The sequence below is a fragment of the Hippichthys cyanospilos genome, chromosome 10 (genome assembly GCF_059441005.1).
Source record: "Hippichthys cyanospilos isolate Australia breed blue-spotted pipefish chromosome 10, RoL_Hcya_1.0, whole genome shotgun sequence".
NCBI classification, from domain to species: domain Eukaryota; kingdom Metazoa; phylum Chordata; class Actinopteri; order Syngnathiformes; family Syngnathidae; genus Hippichthys; species Hippichthys cyanospilos.
This window is the reverse complement of record NC_142378.1, coordinates 19,092,483-19,118,615: the sequence shown is the minus strand read 5'-3', so window position 1 is coordinate 19,118,615 and position 26,133 is coordinate 19,092,483. Positions and strand designations below refer to the sequence as shown.

At 38.5% G+C, this 26,133-nt stretch overlaps 2 protein-coding genes across 6 annotated transcripts in view; one reads left to right on the top strand and one right to left on the bottom strand.

The window, feature by feature from the left end:
• The window catches only part of celf5a (cugbp, Elav-like family member 5a), a 351,120-nt gene that overhangs the window by 33,235 nt on the left and 291,752 nt on the right, over positions 1-26,133 (bottom strand). For 3 of the 4 annotated variants that reach the window (XM_088426234.1, XM_088426235.1, XM_088426237.1), the window contains exon 7: positions 12,562-12,730. In XM_088426234.1, the coding sequence (XP_088282360.1) occupies positions 12,562-12,730 (169 nt within the window). The remainder of the gene's footprint in view (positions 1-12,561; positions 12,731-26,133) is intronic. The other variant, XM_088426236.1, reaches the window with a different exon arrangement.
• LOC148417450 (uncharacterized) lies at positions 3,047-11,739 on the top strand. 2 transcript variants are annotated; one of them, XM_088426244.1, is made up of 6 exons: positions 3,047-3,437; positions 4,633-4,851; positions 5,020-5,084; positions 6,216-6,275; positions 9,562-9,666; positions 9,974-11,739. In XM_088426244.1, exons 1-6 carry the CDS (start codon positions 3,314-3,316, stop codon positions 10,349-10,351), a joined length of 951 nt encoding a protein of 316 aa, XP_088282370.1. In that variant the 5' UTR covers positions 3,047-3,313; the 3' UTR covers positions 10,352-11,739. The 2 variants fall into 2 exon arrangements, with proteins under 2 accessions (XP_088282370.1, XP_088282369.1); XM_088426243.1 differs by having other exon boundaries at positions 5,017-5,084.

The window sequence follows — 26,133 nt, the reverse complement described above, 5'->3', positions numbered from 1 at the left end:
AGATATCAAACTTTTAAGTGTACGTAATGTCCTTTGAGTGTGTCCGATGAGCTGCAAAAGGTACTGTAACTTCATGCAGAGTACTACTTTTAGTAAATCCATTGTAATTTCAGTCGATTAATAATCACAGTTTCTGATAGATTACACATATCCAAAAGTGGACACTTGATCAGTATGAGTGATTTGACTATTAACAGTTTTGGGCAGTTACAGCTAGTGTATAGCATAATGCAAACACAGACAGCATCTGGCTTTGTGTACACTGATTTATTTTTAGCCCTCTTGGTTCTAGGTGAAGTCATGTTTGATAAAAAAAAAGAGGTTAATTGGGGTCATGTTGCATCGATCGTGTCTCTTCTGTAAATTCAAATTCACTGACTCTACTGAATTCAATGAGACAGGACCACCAACGCGAGCGGCGAATAAAAGACAAACTGCCTTTCTCACAGGGTGGCGAATGGAATTTCAATTTAGAGCACTGTGAAAAAAGAAAAAAAAGAAAAGAAATAATTTGATAAACCGCAGCAAGCTTGATGCAGGAAGGTGGATGCTTTTGATAGCACCTCTGGCTGACACTGATTGGTTAAAAGTTAGCAAAGTCTTACAAATCACTCCGTGTCGCAGTGTTGACAAAGTAGGTGAGTGGAGTGCAACAAAGACTTGGATGCTGTATTATTTATTTCTCGTCTTGCTTTTGTTGCGGGAAAAATCTCTGAATTCTTTCCCCCTTTCTCATGCGCTCTCAGGAAAAAAGAAGCTGAATAAGCAAAAGTGATACACAAGAAGTTAAGTAATTCAAAGTCACTACCTTCACAAACCTTTGTACACAACACTCGATTTACAATCTCTCTTTGTGTCTCTGTGGAGAAAGACTTTTAGATTTCCAGTAAAGCAGGTGCTCTTTAAGCCTAGAGGATACTTACTCATACCAGTTTTGGGCAAATTACTTCAAAACTGCAATGCATTATTTATTACGCGTTACTGTAATTAGTTACATTACATTACCTGTATTACTGTATTTGAAATGTAAGGTATGACACTACTATTGTATTACTCTTATCTTACTCTCAACAACTTAACTGGAAATACGACTTTGCCATTCTAAATGTAGATCATTACACTCTTTACCCGTTCAGTGGAAGGTTGGCTTAAGCCTAAAACCAGTACAAATCATTTCATCTGTATTGCAATTTAAACCTAAAAAATAAAAAAGATTATACCATCATTTCTTGTATTTTAATCCTTTATTGCTTAGCTTCACAGCATACCTGTAGTGTTACATTTTTGATACTTTAGGTAGAAACAGTTTGTGTATTCCACAATTTCAATGTTAATATTGAAATTCAAGTTCAGTTGGCTAGGGACAGACATTTCAAAAAATAGATGGTTTTGTTAGGGTTAACATTAGCGACTAGCCTACATTTTGGTTAATGAGTTATCGTACTGTTTGACATGAGTTTTTGTATGCTTATTCTTGATACACATTGACCACAACTATTTATGGGCTATCATTAATAGCAATCGTACAGTGAAAATTACTGTTAGGCAACCTTGTCATTATTGCTACTTTCTGGCAAATCCACTGTGGAAATTGGCAGCATATCTTCTAACATGACATACCCCGCCACGGGTCTCCTAACCTTTTGAGGTCAAAGTGAGCGAGAAAACGATTATTTTGCCCGATTTGTTTTATCCCCACTTCCAGTCCTCTGCGTGTTTTCTTTTCACTAACTTCATGTAACTACTATGGCACCATTCAAAATATTTGTCAAATTACTGGTGCTTTTTCATGACTGGGACAGCTAATATTCTTCTTGTCTATATCTCTGATGAACTGAAAGTAATGTGCAAATGTCCATCTTGTGTATATATTGTCCATTAACAACCTGTTGTCTGCTGCTGCTGCAGTCATGCAGGAAGTACACATTCTGCCCCAGATTTTTCTCTTCCGATCTTGCTGTGTTTTGGGCAGATTTGGGAAAAAAAAAACAAAACACCACTTTCAAGTTAAAAGTATATTGTAATGCAATGTGTTACGCTCATTTGTACAGAGTAAAATATTACTTTTTTGGTGTGTGAAATGTATTACACTACCGTGTTACAGCAAAATGTAATGCAATACAGTAATTACAATACTTTTGTTACTCCCAACACTGACTCAAAAATGCATGCACACAGGCAGTCAAAATGTCCACAAAAAAAAAGCCCTAGTAGCAAAAATTATCACTTGAATAAATTAAATGACAGAATTAAGAGTGTTATTATTATTACTTCATGAACTACAATGAAAAATATGTAGTTGTTGGCCATGTTATTTGCTTGTTATGTTGTCAAATACATTATTTTAATTGATGACGAGTGGCTGATATTGTTAAGTTTTTTGTACCGCTCAAAACAACAAAGGAAACAAACAATATAGTATTGTGCTTTGCTTGTAAGTGTGAAAATGATTTTGATTTATGACAATAACATTTAAACGTTAACATTTTTTTTGTTTGCAATCAGATCAATAGTATTTTTATTTTTTTAACAATGCAGTTAATAAAAATATTTTTAGCATAGTATCAATAGATCTAAAGTACTACATGTGAAAACGTAAAAAAACCCCATCAATACCAAAATTTCCCTTCAAGTGCAAGGGATCAATATAGTTATTCTTAAACAATGCTGTTAATATGAATAACGCATGGTAGAGCGGGTCAAATAACATTAAATCCACGTGAAAACGTCCAAAAAATCAACAGCAAAATTTCCTCTGAGCTGAAGGAATTAACAGAGGTGTCAAGAGGTGGTTTTGGTCGCCACTTGGCCCCGCACATGCCCAAGAATTGGACACTCCTGCAGTGTCGCGCATCCCCTACACTCCAGTCACAACACACACTCCGTCTCACAATACATTCGGAATTCAGCAAACGCTCGACTCGCCACTGCAGAGCCACTCAATAATAGATTTAAACTTTTTCCCGATTGGGAAGTGTGACGTGCCACATTTCTGCCGAGTCTCGTATTGACGCCCGTTTGTCCTAGTGGTGTTGCCGTACGTCTTTAGCTGCAGCAATACTTCCGCGTTCGCTTTTGTCGCTTCATTAAAATATTTATTCACAAATTAGCACTGTGCGCGCATAATAATGAACAAAGTACACAGTGTCACTAAAATACATTCTAAAATCATCATTGACTAAGCTTTCGCGTACGGATAATCTCGTGTTGGTGCACGGTAATTTTCGATTAGCTTTGCCCGCTAGCTGGTAACGAGACGCGTTTGTTGTAAACACTACTCTAAGGAAAAATCAGGTGTGTTTATCGTGTGGCAATGTGTGCAATCGATGTGAAAAAGGAGTACGAAGAAGATCTGTGTCGATTAAAAGAGGGCGAAGTGCAACGTCTCCCGTTGGACGCCGTTTTTAAGACGCCCGGAGTTGGGTCGGACGGAGCAGGTTGGTGCTGTCGTTTTTTTTTTTTTTTATTAAACTATTCACGTTAAACTTGGGTCCCACAATCTGAGTTTTTAAGAAGGAGTGCACAATCACCGTCATTTTTTTCTTGATGTCAATATATATATAAAATACCTCACCAAGAGTGCTTTTAATTGGGGAAAATACCTGAATACGACTTTATTTTTAATCGAATCAAACACAATCAATGCACGGGAATCCATAATCTTTAAGGATAAATACAATGTGGTGTTTTAAGATGATTGCATTAGCTCTTTTTAATTTGCTGTTTTGACACTTCTCTACTGTTTTTTCAGTCCGGATTCATGCCTTTTATTTCAGCTGTTTTCCGGGCATTCTTTGAAATACACTGTAAGCTGTGTATGGTCTGTAAATGATTTTGATAATCATTGCTTACCCACATTTACATTAACACTTTAGTTAAGATTTAATGTAAGAAACACCAGTCTGCACTATGTGGTTTTGATGGTGGCCCCCTTGTGATTCAATAACTCAAATTATTCATCTTCTCAATGTTTTGCTATCATTTTTTTCTAAATGAATTGCTCTATTGCTTTATAAACATTGCCAAAAGACAATCAGGGCTCTGACACCAGTTTTGGTGCCCAAGAAACCAATTTTCTCAATGGTACACACCAAAAAATAGTCACACCGATTCAACCTTTTAGGTATAAGCGACTGTCACTACCTTTGTACTATTAATACTTGCTTTAATAGTGTTGCGAAACAGAGCCTGAGTGTTCTACTTCTATTATTCTATCCATCCAAAATATTCTTATTGTTCTACAATTGAGTGGTTCTATCATAATAGTGACAGTGTAAAAAGACAACAATATTGTTTATTGTGATAATCTTTGGGAAAATAGAAAAAGTATAAGTATCTAGAAAAAGTATTATTGCGATAGCTCTAGGTGAGTGTCCAACACCCATGAGATATAGAGTGGAAATAGCTGCAGATTCTTGAATGAGTAAAGGCCGATATGTTTCAAAGTCTTAAACAGCACTCTGACACATAGTTTCAAGCGCCCATGCATTTAGGTTTGAGGAATGATCTAAGACTGGGAGGTAGAGGGATCATACCAACCTACTTTTAAAACAGAGGTCGTTAGGTTCTTGCCTTCTCAATTATTTTTTGCCAATCACAATCCATGTCTTTTTGTTTTCTTCTGTCCTTCAGACGTCACTAAAAATGTTCCTCCTAAGCAGCAGGACCCTGAGTGCCCTTACATTAAAATGGAAGTGGATGAAGAGTCTTCCCACGTTAAAGATGAAGAAGAGCCTGATCACCACTGTGGTGGAGGTCCACATACAGACGGCCTCAGAGCGCCACGATCAGATTGTGACATGATAATAGTGTCGCACTCTCACTCGGACAGTGATGATGAACACTCGCAAGGTGATCTGACATGTCGCATTGACAACATACAATGTTGGTGTCTATGAAAAGTGAAGAAAAGGGGAAAATGTTTTGTTATGCTGCTACAATATTTCAAAGCTTTTTAAATTGTACTCCTTAAGTCTCTTCTGTGAAAATGAAAACTATTTTTTTAATGTGTGTTAGCAGGTTTCACACATCATTCTGAATACACAGGAACCACAACCAAAGTTGGCACTAGATGTGTAAATAAAGTAAGTACTTGTAAATTTAGTTGGGTTAAGTAAAATATAAAGGTGCATGTCTTTGTATATTTTTAATTTTTTGTCTGAAAAGTTGTTTTAGAGACTTTCTCCTTCGGGTTCCCAACCACTGTATAAGATGTGCCTCCTGCACACCTTTACCTAATGTATTTGTTAACTGGGTAATATGGAATAACAGAATGAATGAATACTCATTAAAAAAAAAAAATTGTACAGGAAAAAAACAACATTGAAAATTCCCTTGCCATGCCAGAAGGTAGCGATGATGGTGGGATGGACTCATCCACCGCCACTAAAATATCATCTGTTTGTGAATTTGTAAGTAGGTGTTTGACATGCAATACAATATGTGTTTATTTATATTGCGCTTTCACAACAGCTAAAGCTGTAACAATGAGCTTTGCAAAGCTTTTAACAAATAGAAACATGATATACAGTATGAATTTATTAGGGATGGGAAGAGACGAAAATCCCACGAGACGAGATCTCTCTCGAGGCGCAAATGGATTTTGACAATATTTGTCATTTCAAATAATGCTCAAAAGTCAGTCAGTAGCAACAGCAACCATTTGATGTTAGCATCCATTTTCATTAAATTGTCTCTGAAAAGTAATCCGACTGCTCTCAGGGGCCCTCTCGGGCTAGCAGCTAATTCATGCTATAGATTCTGTGCTAAACACTTGCTAGAGCCGCAGTACAATAAAATGTTAGCGTAACAAAGTCGTTTTTAGTGCCTTGATTTGGTGATTAATCGATTAATCATTACAACGTTGCATTTTCGGAAGGGAAGAACAGGTTGTCTACTAGAAAGTTAAGATACCGTTGTTGAGACTTGTTGCTGCAAAGAACGTCAAAATACAAGCTTTCCAAGAATTCTTGTCCATATATTATTTGGTAAGGTAAGATATATTTAGAGGTCTGACCATGTTTAAGAGCGAGTTTTACTGTTATGCAGCTTATTCTGCTGTGTATCCCATTGCATTCGTGGACCAACAAACCCCCAAAATTTGTGTAGGCACGAGCGACAAAATCTCGCAAGATTTGCGGCGGCACGTCACTAGAATTTATTGTTGTGGGTAAATTGCAAAATATTTGATTATTTCTTTATTTTTTTGGTTTCAGAGCACTGACCTGCATGATTGCCTTCCCAGGGAAACGTTAGATGAAGAACAGCAACATCAAGTAAAAACACAATTGATTTCTTGCAATGAAGAGAATTTTGTGTGTGAAATGGTAATGTAACTAACAAACTTAATAATAAAACATTAGCTACGGCTAACATTGTACATATTCACATAAAAACACATACGTGACCAGTGTTGGGAGTAATGCTTTACCAAAGTAATGTAATTACTGTAATCCATTACATTTTGCTGTAACATAGCAGTGTAATATATTACACATAAAAAATAGTAATATTGTACTTATTAGAGTAGTGCAATGAATTACAAAGCATTTTTAGCCTGAAAGTTGTGTTTTTTTTCCCTCCAAATTAGTCAAAAACACAGCGAAATTGGAGGATAAAAGTCCAGGCCAAAATGTTTACTTGCTGTTCTTAGTAGCTACTACAGCAGGGATGAATGTGGCTGCAGCAGAGATGAATGTGGCAGCTGCAGACGGCAGGTTGAATATGGACAATATACACAAGATGGACATATATCCATTACTTTAGGTTTGTCAGAGATGAAGACAAGAAGACTATAATAGTGAAGTGTGCGACACCAAAAGAGCTTCCCACTTTTCCAACTAGGACCAGTAATTTGACAAACCATTGTAACGTGGTTAGCGAAAAGAAAACACACGGATGATTGCACTCTCTCGCAGAGGGATGCTACTTCCACCTCAAGAAGTTCAGAGATTTGTTAGGAAAGATGCTGCCACTTTCCACAGTGGATTCACGAGCATTTGGAAACCTTGTCAGCAAGTTCCCTGTCGGAACTAGCAATAATGTCAAGGTAAGCTATCGCTAATGTTCACTGTACAATTGCTATTAATATTAGCCTATAAATAGTTCTGGTCAATGTGTATCAAGATGAAGCATACAAAACTCATGTCAGCTAGTACGTTAAACACATTAACAATGATGTAGGATAGCTGCTAACGTTAGTTCCACCCAAATCATCTATTTTTGAAATGTCTGTCCCAAACCTAGCCGACTGAACTTGACTCTGAATATTAACATTGAAAATGTGAAATGCACTGTTTTTGCCTACAACATAAACAATGCATCACTATGGTGTGAAGCTAAGTAATAAAGGGATTAAGATACAAAAAAATCAATATTTTCTATCTTGTCTTTAAAGGTTTACAATACAATCCAGATGAAGTGATTTGTACTCGTTCTAGGCTTAAGCCAGTCTTTCACTGAATGTGTAATGAGCTACAGTTAGAATGGAAAATCCATATTTCCACTTATGGTGGTGAGAGTAATATAAAAGTAATGCAATAATAGTGTAATGCATTACATTTCAAATGCAGTAATATTGTAATTTATTTATTTTGAAATGACATTAATAAGTAACTAATAATGGATTACAGTTTTGACATAATTTGCCTAACACTGTATGTAACATACCACTTTGGGCTGTCGTGTCTCTTGTTAGCATTGTTAGCACTTTTGCGAGTGGGCTCAATGACTTTACACAAGTAGCACTTCAGATGACTGCAAACTATACTGAAGCAAACTTACATTCTCAAAATGATCCAAAAATAAATATATTAATTTGAAAGGGTTTGGAGCATTTTATTTTGTTTATTATTTATTTATTTAATTTTATTCTTTATTAATAAGTGCTAATGTAATTCTAATATGTATTTGTTACAATATTTGATGGATTTTTGTAATTTATTAATCTTATTTATAGGGTTTAGGAGCATTTTTCTGGTCTTGAAATGCATTAGGCTATATGTAAAAATCGACTCAATTTACAAAAAATTTACGAAATGACTTCCGGAACAAGTTGATTTCTTAAACAGAGATACCACTGTATCAGAAAATGTTGGGCTATATAGTTATCCATACAGTCGATATAAAGTTGCTCGCCCTGTTCAAATGCCATTTTTGATAAAGAAAAGTAAAAGACGAAGATAAATTATTTCAAAAGTTTTTCTTTGCATCCCTCCTTTTTCTTTAATGTGAGCTATAACCTATACAACTAAACTGAGAAAAAAAACAACTAATTTTAACACAGAGGAAGTAAAAGTCAGCTACTGAGATTGTTTGGTTTCACAAGTGTAAACTAACTTATAACTGGGGATATGTATGTGTTTAGTCACTACTCAAATTCAAACTCAGTTGAAATGTGACAAGAACAACTTACCAGCATTTATTGCGCGTTTGACTGACTACAAATGCAAGTATGCTGTTGTAATGAGCTATTCCTGCCTTTTTTTTTCTAATTTAGTTTAGTTTGGTGCCAACACTCCTATTTGGAATGGTTCCTTCTACCTTGACAAAGGCCTCAGTTGTAGCTAGGTAAATAAAGTGCCTAAGCATAATGCTACCACCCCCTAGATTCACTATCTTCATAAAGTTTTGTTTCCACCAAACATACCTTTTTGAAATGATACCGAAAAGGTTCAACATTTGTTTTGTCAGACTGGCAAATGTTACCACCTGCGGTTGGGAGATATGAAGTGTTTTTTTGCAGCACTTGCATGTGCTTTTATGGACGATAAGGCTTCCATCATGCCTCCCTACCGTATTCATATACCTAAATATGAAGTGGGAGATTGTTGTCACGTATATTAAACAGCCAGTACTTGCTAGAATTGTATGCAGCTCCTTTAATAATGTAGCTGTCAGCATCTCAACAGCCTCCGTGACCGGTTTTACTCTTATTCTTTCATCAGTGGTAGAGAGTTTGGAAACGTCACTATGTTCCATGGGATATTTAATACTTTGGGATTATTTGTACCCTTCTCTTACCTGACGTCTTTGAACAATAGGATCCCATTGATTACGTGAAATCTCTCTGCATGCCATGGATTGTGCTGCAAAATGTGACTACAAAAACACAAAGAACAGCCTACTAGCTGTTGAGCTTTGTTTCGGGTTAATCAGAGGGGCTTGAAATAGTGGCAAGTTGAACTGCCTCCCAGTGTACAGGCTTTTGATTGTGATTGGTTATTTTTGAAAAAAAAAAAAAAAAAAGCCAGACTGCCAGCTAGTTGTAAGAGGATTCGCACACTTGTGCAACCGCATCCCAAATGTTTGACTTCCCCATTTTTAAATGTTTCCTGTTTTGAACGGAGATGTAGGGGTATAGATCCTATTGATGGTGGACATTCTTTTAAAATCAATTTTAGTCAAATTTTTTGCAAAATAAACGTCATTTGAACAAAGTTGTTTAGACTAAAGCCACTATGATGATGTAGTGTAACACAATCATTTTATCAAAGTAAAAAGTAGTGGATAACTACTATTTGCAAATATTAAAATACTGTTTCATACTCTTCTTTGTTTCAGAACACAGAGCAGCAGAGTTCTCTTTCCCTGGAAATGTTAGATGAAGAGCAACATCAGGCAGCAGATTCATTTTCTTACACCGAAGAAGCCTTTGTCTGTCAAATGGTAATTTTCTTTCATTACATAGACAAGTATAATGAAAAATGCTTGTCACACGCATTGAAAAAAAAATGTTCTTAACATGAATACACTGAACATAAAGCCACCTGTGTGTAAATGGCAGGTTTTGATGGTAGAGAAGAAATCCTTAAAATGGGGGAAGTCAAAATGATGGCTGAAATGTGCTTGCACATCCTCTTATAATTGGCACTGTGGATTTCTTCAGAATTAACCGATCACATGCAAACTCTCTGACTCTGATTAACTTCAAATAAAGATGTTGGAGTAGTTTTCTCCTGATCTTTTTGTACAGCACAAGCCCCGGTCTAGAGAGAGCTTCCACAGCAGACAACTTCCACAGCATCAAAGAGATCTCATTGTCGAAAGGTACCAGTCGGGGGAAGGGTACAAAAGAATTTCCAAGGGACTAAATATGCCATTGAGCACGGTGAAGAGCGTCATCGTCAAATGGAGAAAAAATGGCACAACAGTCCCATTACCAAGGACTGGACGTCCCTCCAAAATTGACGAAAAGACAAGAAGGGAACTGGTCAGGGAGGCTGTCAAGAGGCCGACGGCAACATTGAAGGAGCTGCAGGAGTTTCTAGCGAGGACGGGCTGTTCAGTACATGTGACGACAATCTCTCGTCTTCTTCATATGTCTGGACTATGGGGTAGGGTGGCGAGATAAGGTGAGAAACTTTGCATTGTAAAGTATTACAACTGAATTTGTAAGTTCTCCTATTTTTGTGTCCATACTTGCTTAAAGGTCCGAGCAGACGCGTTTACCGTATTTCTCGTGTACAAGTCGAGTTAGCGTTCCTCATTATCAACCCCCATATTGGGGGGTGTTCGACTTATACCCGCATAACTCAAAATCAGACCAATTTTCTCCACATATCTGTGTTTGAATAACATTCATTTGAATGCGAAATAAGTAATATCATGTCATTTACAAGGCTTAAAATGATTATATATACCGCTAATTCAATATATGCATCCGTTTTAGCGTCTTTGAATTTTCAAATGCACTTTCCCCAAGCTTCGCCTTATTGCCTCTTTGTTGTCAACGAGGCAGCGGACTTTGACGCATTATGAAAAGGAAAAGAGGGCTTGGCTTGTCCGTTCAAGACAAAAATGTGAGAGCGGTGGCATGGCACGCGTGCATTTCAGCAGTTGGAAAGAGAAACACAGCGGAGCAACTGATTCCCGCTCTGATCTCGCCACTGTCATTACTTGAGTAAAGAAAGCTCCAGGAAATCATTTCTGAAGACCTCCATTTCAAACAAATTGGACGGGTCCGAAGAGGACTACCCGCTAAAGAGTAACAGTGTGTGAAGTTTGCACAAATAACGAGCAGGAAGGACGGGACGTCCGGAAATAAATGAAAGGAGCTATTTGGCGTGTCAGATAGTGTTGATGACTTTAGGGCTCCTAGACAAATTCATATACAGCTGTGTCACCAAAAAAAAAAAAAAAAAAATCAGACTTCAAATTCTTTTTATTTTTGCAATATTAGTTTCAACATTTGCGTCTACTCGCACTCGTACACCACCTTGCATTTGTCTCGTTTCCGCCCCATCCCCTCTTCCCCCAAAATCGCAAAAGTATGTTAGTCAATATAAGATGAAGAAATGCGTCTACAGGAACCGTAATTTCATCATTTTAATAACACACCGTGTGTTGAAATTGGACAGCCATGATCTACGTGACCACTAAAGTCTGGGGTAGACTTATAAACACATTTTTGTCAAATTCACCCAAATTGAAGTACAAAGGAGAAATACGGTACTTTTGTAAATTTGATGGGTGGAGGGAAATTGGCTCTCTTAGTTGGCATTGGCGGACCATCAGAGCAGAACTGTGATGACAGCAAGAGAAAGGGAGTCCCCATCTCTTGTCTTTCAACCGGACGCATTACGAGAATTGCTTGTAAACCAAATTGCTTGCACTATCAAGTAGGGATGAACTGCCAGCTTGTTTGATAGTTATTTTTCCTGTATATGTTTGGAAGGAAAATAAACATCGTATTTTGATTGTGTTTAATTGCTAAAATACATTTGATGACTTTGCAAGCGAGAGGTGTTTGTGTTGTTTGTTGTTTTTGGTTCTGGCTCATCCTGAAGTTTTTTTGTAAAATAATATGCACATGGTAAAATGAATAATAATTGTGAATAAATATTTTTGGGGGTACACCAATTTAAGTGTCTCAAGTGCTGCTTGGGAGTAGAGGGGAGTGTGAATTATCAGAAAAATCAAAAGAACACCTTCACCGGAAAATGACAAAATGATTTGGGATGGCCCAACCAGAGTCCGGATCAGAATCCAAAAGAATGCTTGTGGGTTATCTGAAGGATGAAGTTGTTCAGTACAGCATGCAACTTCACAATCTGACACATTTGGACAAATTTCGCTACATGATGATGTGCCACACTGATGGGCCCTAACCCCATAACGATTGAGTATTCTAACCCTTAAATAAAATATATAACTGTCGCTGAATGGGACCTTTAAACTGTATGTTTCTACTACACATTCTGAACGTCATTCAAGGCCTGTTTTATGAGCCTATACTTCCATACGTCACTCAAATTATGCAGCTTCCATAGGCAGCCACCTTAAGGGGGGGCTCTATTGATGCTTGTAATAATATATGTCACCTGTTCATAAGGAATCCCTCCTTGTAAGTGTAGAATGACTCCAAAGTGTTCTCGAGATAAACACGTAAACCTCTGCATTTACACACACTTTTAGCATCTTCTAGTGCCAATATGCCAATATGTTCCCGCGAGCAAAAAGCTGGGATTCAAAAATTGCTGACTACAGATGAAAATACAATAACACAAATACACACACATCCACAAGGGGACCCAAGGAGAGGGAATAAAACAGAGTGCTCACCCAAGGCTTGATGAAACTCACCCGACACCGGGGTCATGGGGGTGGGTGGCAGGCCGTTGATGTTGAGCGCCCCCATTTGGTGGATCTGCGTAGCGGGGAAGGCGGCCACACTCGGCGTCAGGTAACCTCCGTGGCTGGCCGCCATAATGGCCGCCTGCTGCTGCATGAGCTAAAGAAGAGGGACACGGAGGACCGGGAGGTAAGGGTGCCCAGGTGGGAGGAGGACAGATGGTAATGGGCAAAATATAGTGTGCGGGGAAGGCCGGGAAGAGGGATTTGTGTGTGTGAGGTTGATGGATGGGGAGTGGAGGGGAAATGGAAAGTGGAGCAGAGTAGAAGAAAGGGAAGCGGGAAGAAAAGAGAAGCCTGTCAGCCTATGTTTAGTGCATCTGTCTGGGCTGGCAGCAGGAAGCCTGTCACCAGCTGCTCTCGCTCTCATACAAATCAAGACGTTGACATGTGCACATTATCTGCGCGCTCAGGGAACAGGCAAAGTTTGCATGGGAGTTGCAATGTGCTCTCCTTGGAAAGTTCTCCACGACATTCTCTTCTCCCGAAGCCTTTCACTTTTTCACGATTTGACTACGAGCAAATCTTTTTTGGGTGCTGTGAACCACTCCTGTTGCAACCCATAAACATGTAGCATCTCAACAGGGGAGCATGACAGCGATAGTGTCATGGTATGGCCATGGTAAGCTTTCAGTAGATCTTCTTCGCTTGTGTTCAAGGGTGATGTGACTGATGACCAAAGCAGCAAGCGGAAATCTGGTGTTGCACCAGTTTTATCTGCTTCAATTCAGCCAAATGCTTCAGAACGTACAGGACGACGCGTCGCAGTGCGAATGGACAATAACCTGAAGCATAAAGCCAAAGCAACAAGAGAGGTTTGAAGGCAAAGAAGTGGGATGTTACGTAACTGCTGTTTTGGAATTCTTTAGATTTAGGCGAGATCAGTAAAAAAGTCTGGAAAACAAATTGTCTTTTTGGGTTTCTTCTCGTTTGAAGCTTCAAAGACACAGAGCTTTCTCGGGTCTCTTAAGAGAGTGTTCAGGGATAAGTGAAAGAGAAGATTCTTAAGGTTATGGAGGGAGGAACTACAAGAAGGGGGGCATCAAAAAAACAATGATATATGTTATAACAAAATGTAATGCTGAATACTTATCACCGGCTCTAAATCTGAGCACGCTTTTCCTTAGGTGCGTTTCCACAACCGTCAGATCTGTACAAAATGCAAGTTGTACAAAAACAAACACACATAAACACACACGAAACCCTCTAAAATATTGCAAAACATGTTTTTATGCCCTTATGAGGTGAACTTTTGAGACGTGTCAAAATAGAAGTATTTCGCAAGTGTACATTTTTTGCATTTCCACCAGTCATGTGACATCCAGGGGATGTCGCAAGACTAGTATTCCCCTTCAATTCATGGAGTCTTGGATTGCTAGCGACAGCACAACAAAGTCAAAAAAAGAAGTAATCACACAACCCACAAGTGTATCATTTGAATTCCACCGTGATGCAGTTAATGCAGCTAAAAGACGAGAATTGTGTCACTGCCCCAATATTTATGGACCTGGATGTAGGCATGGGTGACTTTTGGGTTGGATCAAAGCAGGCCTTCTTCCATGTGTCTGGAGAAATGGTCAAACATCTCCATGAACCCAACTTTAAACTTTGTAAAGTAGATGACTAGACGCTATTAAAGCTGCAAAGCGTGGACCCACGCATTTAACCCGACAGATATGTGATTTCATTTTAATTCATTTGCTGGTCATGTCAGGCAAGCAAATACTTTGACAGTAAATTTAAAATTGTGAGAGTACTGATAAGATTGTCATGTCTCTAGACTCATCATGCAGATTCTTCAACAGTAGCTTTTTTTTGCCCAAATAACAGCTTTGCTCATCTTTGTATTTTATTTATTTATTTTTTTTTACTCAGTTTTATAATATGAATGAGAATTTATGACCTGGACTGACTTTCAGTTTCCAGCTGTGCATCATCAAGACTTGAATTCCTTGACCTCATCATGCAGGGGTTCCAATCAGAGGCCACTTTCACCCAAATCAGATCTCAAGTGGACTAAGCCAGTGTGTCTATTGCCCAATAAGCTATAGATAGAAATAAAAATGATTACGAACATACACTGTCAATATTCCCATTTACTATCTGATGATAGAGTAACCTGAAATTTCTTGACTTGAGTATTTGCAGTTTTGAGCACTTGCCAAAATTCTAAATGTAATTTAAGTGGTTGACACACTCTTCTGAGGACAAAATTAGCAACAGTAGTTAGACTCAGGGCGGCTCGTGGTGCAGTGAATAGCATGTCTGCCTCACAGTTAAAGGGACGCGAGTTCAAATCCACCTGGCTCCGGCCTTCTTGTGTGGAGTTTACATGTTCTCCCTGAGCCTGTGTGGGTTCTCTCCATTTCCTCCCACGCTCCAAAAACATGAATGGCAGATGTACTGGACACTCCAAATTGTTGATTCCTAATATAATACAGGGCTAGCTGTCAATTGAGAGTAAAAATTTGAATAATTTCAGTTTGAAATGACTGAAAAGGACACTTTGACTGTTAATTGATTCAAATTTGCTTAGTTGTAAATTATTGTTTGTCTTTGCATGCCCTGCAATTGGCTGGCAACCAGTTGAGGGTGTGCCCCGCCTACTGCCCAAAGCGAACTGGGATAGGCACCAGCAAGCCTGCTACCCTTGTGAGGATAAGCGGCTCTAAAAAAATGAATTTGTGGATAGTTAATGAAAACCCAGTTTGTGGTCTGTTCTTGTAGACCCTATAATGGGCTGGGTTTTTTTTTGTTTGTTTTGGTTTTTTTGCCTGTGGGCCATAATTACGAATAATTTTGCAATCTTATGAATTTCAAAGTGTTTCCAAGGGTTTCCAAACCTTTGACTGGTACTGTACATACATACAAATCAATGTTTTGCCAGACCTTGCAAATACTTTGTGCAGTCTTCCAAAGTTTTTCAGAGCTCTAGCAAATCTTTTAAACAACAAAATAATAAAATCTTAAGAATCAGACCAGATTATGCTGTCTGTATTCTTTTTTCTTTTTTTAAGTGTATAACCATAAATTACCATAGAAAAAAAATGTATGACATCCATGTACTGGGTTACAAATATTTATAATGAAAATACCTTTAATTTTACACATACATAATAGTGCTTTTGGCTATGGCTCTAGTGGTTTACATGGTGACTGTAAAGCCAGCGCGCCATTGTAATGAAGTTGCGGGGGCCCAGGTTATTACCATGCAAGGCAGCAGTGCATGCAAGCATATGAATAAACACTGTGGGCTATGTTGTGATGGAAGCCGCATTGGGTCTCATGCTAAGCAGAAATTGCAAAGTGAATTGCAAAGCCTATTGATTTTTATTTCTGGACGGGCGGGGGCGTTGTCCGACGAGTGGAAATTGACTGCAGTTTTTGTGACACATTCACTAAATTACTAACATGCTCCGGAATGTGAGTTGCTAGTTATGCCTGCTTAAAAATACACTTTTATTGATCGCCGCTTGGATTCAGAGACGTCTCAAGAGGAACGAGATGCTTTGCACTCGCCAGGAAAACTGCACTCGCCGAAAAGAGGGTAAAAATGTTTCAGTGCAAAAAACAATATTGGCCATTGCGGAGTAAATTTTTACATTTCAGGAAACACAATAGCAATGAAGGCAGAGTGAAATAGTACAGTTTGTAAAGTCAGAACTTTACATCATAATTCGAAAGCCACTTTGATTTGGGGGAATTTAGTTTTAACAAACAATACGCATTTTCAAGTTTTTAACACAAATAAACACCAATACAAAAATTTGCATGGATTAATATTTGTGTTTTTATTAATCGAGTTTTAATCGCGATCACGATATTGGCTGCCACGATTAATTAAGGTGATCCATGGCAATATTAACATTTAAAAAGTCAAACACTTTTTTTGATTACAATTCAAATAAAGCACTACCACCAGGGGGCAATGTTTCCTACATGTTTGCCTGACAAAAGCATCTTATTTTTTCACCCTAATACATTATTAACCAGTGTGACATGGCGGTGATTTTTCTCACCTGATTCCTAAAATATAAAGTGCTATCTGTCACTTGAGAGCCAAAATTGGAATAAATTTAGTTTGAAATGACTAAAAATGACATTTTGACTGTTATTTGACTAAAATTTTCTTAAAAGTACATAATGTGCACATATATAATAGGCTTATTTTTTTATTGGTTTGCACTCAGCATGGAAGTTAGTTGTGTTGCCCTGTGTGTTAAGTTTTTTTCATTACCGTATTTTCCGCACTATAAAGCGCACCTAAAAGCCTTAATTTCTTCCAAAAAGCTGATGGTGCGCCTTATAATCAAGTGCGCCTTATATATGGATTAATATTGAGATTGGGATTCTTAGATGGGGAATGAACTGAAAAAATAAGCTTTACCTGTTTCTTTTGTTTGTTTACAGTTGAACAAGGTTGGTCATTTTGACATTGAGTTATTATGCTATTGAGAGTTTAGAGTTATTATTTGAGTTAATATTAATTCTTTGAGTATTACTATATTGTGATTTTTAAAATATGTCATTAATAGAGGGTGCGCCTTATAATCCAGTGCACCTTATATATGGAAAATGTTTTAAATTATGTCATTAATTGAGCGTGCGCTTTATAATCCCGTGTGCCTTATACTGCGGAAAATATGGTAATTATTTATTGTAGTTCTTTTATTATTCTTATTTGTAAGTATCACGGCTTGAAGTCTTGTTTATATACTGCTCGTTTAAAAAAAAAGTGCAATAAACCAAACATGATGAATAAACGTAATTAATCATCGTGATTTCAATATTGACCAAAATAATCGTGATTATTATTTTGGACATAATCGTGCAGCCCTACTTTGTAGGGTCTTCAGTATTACGAAGAAGAATTGATGTAATTATTTGGTTAAAAATCCGTTTTAGCGTCTTTGAATTTTCAAATGCACTTTCCCCAAGCTTCGCCTTATTGCCTCTTTGTTGTCAACGAGGCAGCGGACTTTGACGCATTATGAAAAGGAAAAGAGGGCTTGGCTTGTCCGTTCAAGACAAAAATGTGAGAGCGGTGGCATGGCACGCGTGCATTTCAGCAGTTGGAAAGAGAAACACAGCGGAGCAACTGATTCCCGCTCTGATCTCGCCACTGTCATTACTTGAGTAAAGAAAGCTCCAGGAAATCATTTCTGAAGACCTCCATTTCAAACAAATTGGACGGGTCCGAAGAGGACTACCCGCTAAAGAGTAACAGTGTGTATTATATTTTTTTTTAATGCGAAATAAGTAAATTGTCATATACAAGGCTTAACATGATTAGAAAGCAGAGGACGTCATGGAGTTAAATGGGAGGAGCTATTTGGTGTGTCAGATAGTGATGATGACCTTTGGGCTTTTTGGCAAATTCATATGCAGGTGTTTAAAAAAATAAATAAAGCATTGAAACTTCAAATCATTTCATTTGACTTTATATAACAATAGATTCAGCATTTGCGTCCACGTGTACATTGCCTTGTATTTGTCTCGTTTCCGCCCCCACATAAACGCAACAGTATGTTATTCGATATACGATAAAGAACTGTTTCTAAAAGTTGTGTAATTTCATTATTTTAATAACACACATCATGTGTTATTATTGGACAGCCATGATCTATGGTTGGAGGTAGACTTATAATTGCGTTTTTGTAAAATGTACCCTAAGTGAAGTAAAAAAGGGGGGTCAACTTATAAGCGGTCGACTTGTACTTTGAGAAATATGGTAGGAATATGGTAATCATGGAAAAATGCTTTACTTTCAAGAGAATCAGACTTTTGTTCTGCTACTTGTACAACTGCTATTTATGATGTTGTGAGAGAAGAGAAATAAGTGACCGCTCATTGTGACGGTATTTGCATGGTGGTAGTGGTGGTGAGGGGGTACAGTAATGTAGAAAAAAAAGAGGATTATTTTCTCTCAGTGCTGCTGTCAGGTAACGTGAAAGCAGCTTGGCGCAGAATCCCAGTCTCATCCATTAGCCGCATGCTTTCTCTCTATTAATGCCTTTTGTCATTTGCATAATTTTATCAAGGTGGCAAATGGGGATCATCTGTTTCTCTCCCAATGAGATGAATTGAGCTTTTAAAAGTGGGTTATGCTAGGGAAAAGGTATCAAGGGGGGAAAACAGGAACAAAAGTGATGGCTTGGAAACAAAGAAATGCATGATGTGACTACTAACTTCTTTACGGATGCCTTGGACTTCATTATGACGGAATTATGATGCTCAAAAATATAATAAATACTGGCAAGCTTACAAAGACCTTTAAGGTGGTGCACAATGCAATCGTAATTTATTGCAGATGTTTTTAGCATATCCACAACATGAATGGACAGTATTGAAAATTAGGTCTTTGTAGATCCAAAAGTAAACTATAGCCTCTGATGGAGGTAAATATAAGACAAGCCAAATGGGGGAGAACAAAAGGCAGGCAAAGAAAGTTGTCCAGCTTCCAGCGGCATTCATTTACTGTCAGGAATCTGCTTTTTCTTTTGTTGCAACCTGATGGCACCACTCCCCCCGCAGTGCCAGCAGGCAATCACCTCTTTATCACATGACAATTACCGCGCTGCGGCGCCGTTCCGTGACTCGCAGGGCTGCCACACGTGAACCCGGCACGCTGCGACTCGGGCGGTTGTGGAGGGGGGAAACAAAGGGACGCAAAGTGGCTGATAATGGGTGGGAAATAAGAAGTGGGTTAGAGGTCAAAGGGAAACTTAAAAGATTGGATTGCAAACAATTTGTTAGCGCCATGCTAGTGAGCTGCACTAACAGAGAAGCTGGATTTGTTAGCATCATAGCATCATAGAAACAATTCTACACGATTTTTCATTTCTCTGACATGATGTGTGTGTACTAGTGCATCTGTTGTCTTCATGAGTAAGACATTTCAGCACGTAAAACTTGCTACACAGTAAATTTCTAGATTATTAACATTTTATTCTGAAAGAGTATTTGTTCCCAGTCCAAACCGAGTCAAAAAATATAATTCTCTTCAAAGAGTAAATATTACTTTTAAATATTACTTAAACTGCTTTAGAGTAAAGTGCCTTAAATATCAAAGATATTGAATATTTGTTCACACACAATTTCATACTCATAGCATGAAAAGCGCCTACTTTATTATTATTATTTAATTCATATGTAACACAGTGATCCCTCACTACTTTGTGCCTCCCCGCCTCACCTATTGCGCCCTCAGTGCATTGCAGATTTTATTTTATTTTTTTGTGAAAAACGCTATATTGCAGAGGGATGCGTTGAGAAGGTTCCCTGCATGCTAGACTGACAAGTTAACTGTAAATGCACATGCTCTGGGCACTCATTTGATGTCCTACTACTGCAGCAAATATATTTACTTACATTTGAAATGATTAAACCTTATACAACAGCGGTGTCATTTTTATCATGGGCCACATTGCAGTTAAAGTTTCTGTCGAACTGTGAAGTCGAAAAATTTTAAGCATGATCATCATACATTTACACATTTTGAATTCTGAGGCCACAAAAAATTGTTAAAAAGGGAGGTTAATAAAAAAACAAATAAAAAAGGTAAAGTTAAAGACAACTTGAAAATTTGGGATTTTAGCCAGAAACTTGGAAATCATAATTAGCAGTTTGCAGGCCACATAAAATGATGTGGCAGGCCGGTTCTGGCCCCCGGCCCTTGGGTTTGACACCTATGTATACAGCAACTGTACTGTTATCCCTTCCCGTTTCCATCCTTTGGCTGTAGTAGGGATCACGGAGAGCCGCAGGATTACTGGGGCTCGGAAGTCGAATTAGAGTGAAGCCTGTAGCTGACTACTACTGCGCAGATTTCAGGGGGGTTTTCGGTCTCCAGATTTTCTACTAGTGTGCAGAAATGTCATACAAAAGTGCGGGGCACGAGTGCTCCCACAACTAGATTTGCTTAGAGACAAGTACACCAGGTCACACACGTGTGCGCATATGTGCGTGTGTGTCTGCAACGTCATTGCTTGAACGTATTAACAATTGCATGCCTCCAACAGGGGGAGATGTTTCCTAATGCCAGTTTACAGTCACTGCCCTCCCCCTCATCTGCCCACACACTGTCACTGTTAGCAGACGGTTAAAGCGTCTCTTCTCCTCTAATTTATCTCGCTCAGGCTCTGGCTCAAAAGAACCTCTGAATCGCAAACGCATGCACGCACTCGGTAAAAAAAATGCAAGTAATGCAACACAAGTTCAGCACATTACATGTTCAGAAAATGCAAATGTGTGATGACGGCCATCATGTTGCGTGCACAATTATTCAAAGGGGAAGTCAGCCCCCAAATTTTCTTCCCAGTAATATGTTCTAAGAGGCCCCATTAGTCAAAAACAACATAGTATTCTCATGAATACCGCCTTTGTGAAATCTGAGTCCAAAATCCATCTGTTTTAATACGACTTAGGTTGCACCCATTTTGCCACAATGTCAACTGACAATGACATCACAGTTGCTCAGGGCTCAGGTAATGACCAATCACAACTCAGCTTGCAATTACTGCATTAATGACCAAACTCAAAAATCCACTAACAAAAAAATAAAGTGCAGTTTCTGTGTAAATTTTCCTGTCCTGGGATCAAAGCTTAAATAAATGAATAAGTGAATAAGTGAAAAGAAAGCTTGAGAATGTTTTGAATACACTAAGTCTGGAATACCCCCTAAAATTACATTTTCACTTGTCCTACAGCCTGTAATGGCCAAAAAAAATCTCAAATGAAACCCTTCAAGTGGAATTTAATTTTTATTTAATTGGTATTATTTGTTTCTTTGCTGTCTCGTGCAACTTTGGGATTATTTGTTTTAATAAAAAGAACATTTCGGTTAGTAATTATTATTCATGAAACGTGTGTCTCTCAACATGCATGCAACCCTATAACCAGCAACATTTTATCACGCAATAAGAAGAAAGCAGTGAATCACATGATGTCAAACATTTTTTTTTAAAATAATGGGTAAAGCAAAGATATGCCCTCTCTTCTAATTTTCATATTTTGAACGAAAATTGTTTGGAACACCTCACGCAGGACACACCTCCATTAATTACTAATACTTAAGTAACGATGGAAGGAGAGTGGCAAATACGGACTTAGTGTATGTGTGACTACTGAGTCAATGAACACATTGAAGAGTTCCCCATGATCCTATTACACCATCTCTTTTGGATATAAAGGCTTTTGCTTAATTTTGGGGAAGTTTTCTTCCTATTCATCATTAATAACCTGCAATTTGCAGATGGTCCCTGTGCACTTCAGCTCTTGCTGCGCATAGTAGCGTGTCCCGCGTGAGGTGTTCCAAATAAGATCAACATTGTCTATTCAGCTAAATGGATGGTTTAAATATTTTACAAATGATGTTTTTGGCATTGTATTAGTAAATTTAACGTATGGATTACTGAACTGAGTGTATGGAATAGTAAACAAAGGGTATGCATGAGTGCAAATATATATATTTTTTTCCATTCCTTGACACCAGTGGGGCTCCGTAAGTAATTTTGTCCTGGTCATCAACTAGCTAACCATATAGTTTCTACTTTTGAGAGAAAGCTAACATTAGCACAAATTACCTGTTACTGTGATTAGAGTTAACTTATTGATTAAATACTATAGTAAAACTTGTACCATTGATCTGTAAGGTGAACTAAACAAGCCTATGCTAGTTGATTTCTTACTATTGATGAATATGTTGCAGAATATGAATAATGAATGCATATGATGATGAATATGTTTTTTCTGCTCAGTCCTGGCAGCTATTAGAACCTGGCTGTGTTGTTAACTTGCGGTCCCACTCTTAAGTGGAAACACGCCATGCTGCATTAGGTTAGTAGAAGACCCACAATGGCATGGGGTGAACGTGCAAACTCCACACAGGAAGGCTGGCGTGAGCTGGAATTGAACTTGGGACCTCTGAACTGTGAGACAGACGTGCTAACCACTCCTACACCATGCTGCCCGTTTGATGAAATCACCTTTTCTCAAATGGAGTGTTCCTGTCATAGATTGTCAGGGTCCGCGTCCATCACAACATTTCTCATTTTGGTCAGTGTTGCACACCCCTCGTCTCTCCTCGCCAACACGTAACACCCCCCCCCCCCCCCCCTCCTGGTTTGACTAAAATCCAATTTACTGGCTGTCAACTCAACTCTATAATCCCATCCACCGCTGTAGTGGAGTGGTAGCGCTTTACTGTACTCTCTGGTTACAGCTATATACACCAGCTCTCCCCACCGCTATGCTCCATCTGTGGCCTCTCCTCTTTTTGGCCGGAATGCATGCCGAGCGTGATGAACACGTAGTGTGCCTTCGGAGAGATAAAGAAGGCCTTTCACTGTCAGTTCTCTTTGGGGAGTAAGTACACTTTATCGCGCCCGTAAAGACATATCCGTAGTATCACTTCAGCACTTTCACCCCAGCGGCGACCTGGGAATTGCCGTGTGTGCATGCAGCCGCCGCCAAAGGCTAATCATCGTTACAGCGTGGAAGCTGGAATCCTACGCTATCTGAAGTGAACATTTTCTTTGCTGCCTCCGACATTAAGAAGTGTGGTCATAGCCTGAGTGGCTGTTGGGGGGGGGGGGCTGGAAGATAAATAGGCAGTGCTCATTTTACCTCTGGAAACTGCTGGGTCCCTAGGACTCGCTATGCTAAAAAGCTTTGGGTCTCCAAAGAAAAGTTTGGAGTCCCAAAATTTCGCAATAAAAAGGTTAAAGTACATCTAAGTCAAAGTAAGTTGGTTGGCTGTCACCGCAGAGAAGTTAGCGTTTTGCCCTAAAAGTAAGTGATTGCTAATTCGACTCATTGGAGCCCTTGTCAGAGTGTCTTGCTATGGACTCAAGGCCGACCACATTGTTTGTCGACCTGCTCCCAAAATATACTGTTATCTGGACTCACCGTCCTAGATAGGGTATATCACAGACCCTTGAGCTGATTAACAGACTACACCTTCTGTGACAACTGTGACAGTATGCTTAGTGTATCAGCAGAAGGACACTCTTAGACAAGCACATACACAGACACCAAATCAACTGTCATAATGTAGTTCCTGAATTCAACCCGTGTCACGTGATTGCCACTTGAGGAAGTGCTGCACTTCACCGCGGCCACGTCATTGCCCCCACTTCCCCCACCGCCCCTCCCCAGTCATCTACATGTTGTGTGAGATATGTCGTAGTGTCTACTTGTTGATGCATGTGCAGGGATATTTGCCCAGACTTGAGCTCTGTTTGGAGGTGTGGCCCAAGACTTTTTTTTCTTTTCCAAAACCACCTTATGTAACCTTATCTTTGCTAGGATCTCGGAGGACTCACCGTAGCGCATCCCAACAGGGTATGCCATCTGTCTCCCTCCATCAGTCAATTGTATTGTATGCTCCTTGAATGATTCGAGCTTGTTAAGTCAAAATTTAATTCTTTGTACTTGTGCAGGTGATAATTAAGATGATAATTAAATGATATCTAAGTTTCAATTACAGCAATTACATGATGTGAGCAAAAACCAACAACAGATAGTAGCAAATGTCAGAGAAAAATGTATGAAAATAATGATTGATATATATATATATATATATATATATATATATATATATATATATATATATATATATATATATATATATATATATATATGTATATTTCCAGCACACCTGCGACCCTCATTAGGATAAGCAGCTAAGTCTATTGCTCTCGTTCCAGAATTATACAAAAGCCACTAAAATAGTTTTTATGTAACTTTGTAAACGTGTGGGAAATGTGTCAAAAAAGAACCAATTCCAAGTTAATGCTAACAACGTGTCAATCAATTTCCGTTGAAATTCCAATTACGTGTGGGACAGATCTGTAGTCAAAGCAAACAAACCAGAACTCAAAACTTTGTAGCATCAATATGCTTTCCTGTGAAAAGTAAATAAAAGTCACGGCACAATTTGAGCATCTCGTTCAACTATTTGCACGTTGTCACATTTCTTAGGCAAAAAAAGGGAATGCATTTCATGAATGGCAATTTGGTAAGCGTTTTACTGGAGAAACTAGATAGCCTCGCAATTACTCCAGGATGGTCTATTTGCACTTCTGTATCATGGTGTTGGGATGAAATGAAATGAGGGCAATGGATAGCCCCCTTAAGACCTCATATATTGTTTACATTTCCTTTATAGCCCAACAAGTTGTGCGCTTGCTTCTCTATAAATAAAACCGAATACATTGATGGTCTTTTATAAAACGTGGCACTGATGAGGCCGGGTTGGGATTGTTGTTGTGACATTAGATGGAGAGCAGCAATTATAGCAAGCAACGCAGTAATGAAAGGCACCACTCATACGGAATGGTAATATTATACCCATTCCAATGTCACAAAAACACATTTTCATGCATTTTAATCTTGCTGAGTCATTTCCATCATTTGCTTAAATTAAAGGCGGCACAGTAAAACCTTTCTGCCTTTCTGCTATCTGTCTGCAGTGTCACAGACTGAATTTTCAGTCACTGGTGATGCATCGTTGGATGTCGATCATTATTACAGCAGTTGACAAACAACGGAGACTAAAAGGGATTTTTCCCCCTAATTAACAGACTTTCCTAAATTTGATCAAACGGTATCTTTGGATTAAAAAAAAAAAACACTGTTATTTTTTTGTTGAAAAGGTACAAGAGTTAATATGCAAAGAAGGCCTATTAGGATTTTTATCAAGCTGGTTTACTTCATTAAAAAAAAAACCTGTGTGGAGGTAATTACTGTCCAAAGTTTGCTTTTAAAAGTTGGTTTATAAAAGCCAAACATTGGCTTCATTAGTGACAAATGAAAGTAATGCGCTTCACCCCGTACCTTGTTGCGTATTGTGATACTTTTCATTATATCATCATTTCGAAAAACAGCCAACTTTTAAGTCGTGCAGCAAACACGGAGGGGGCAACATTAGCATTCCTCACAAGTTGTCTTTCTGGCCGCCCTGATAAATGAAGCCAAGTATTCCCTTTTCCTTTTAGTGGGCGTTTGCACTTCAATATTCCTGAGGGAAATGCCAGAGTGAGTAGCTGCTAAACGCTCCAATGTATTCATTCACCAGCTCGTCAGCCTGACTGATAATGTGTGGTGGGATTTCAGGGATTTTGAGTGAAAAACAATAATGCAATTCCCCCACACGACCCCCCATGCCCCCCCCCCAAAAAAAAAAAAAAAAAAAAAAATCATGAAATTAGAAAGGCTTATATTAAAAGAAGGACTCTTCAAGTAATGGATAAAAACATTATTTGAATTAGTTAAGACTTGGAATGCACCTATGCCATTATGACATTTACAAGTCTACTGAAACATACGGTGGCCGTGAAGTGCAATCACACAAACAAAAAACTAAACAAACAAAAAAGGTGATCAAAAACAAAAAACAAAACAAAAACACCTTACAAGAAAGCACACAATAAAAAAATAGCATGCAAGAAAAAAAGCACAAAAAAGCAAAAGAGGAAAGCCACATACAATAAAAAGAAGCAA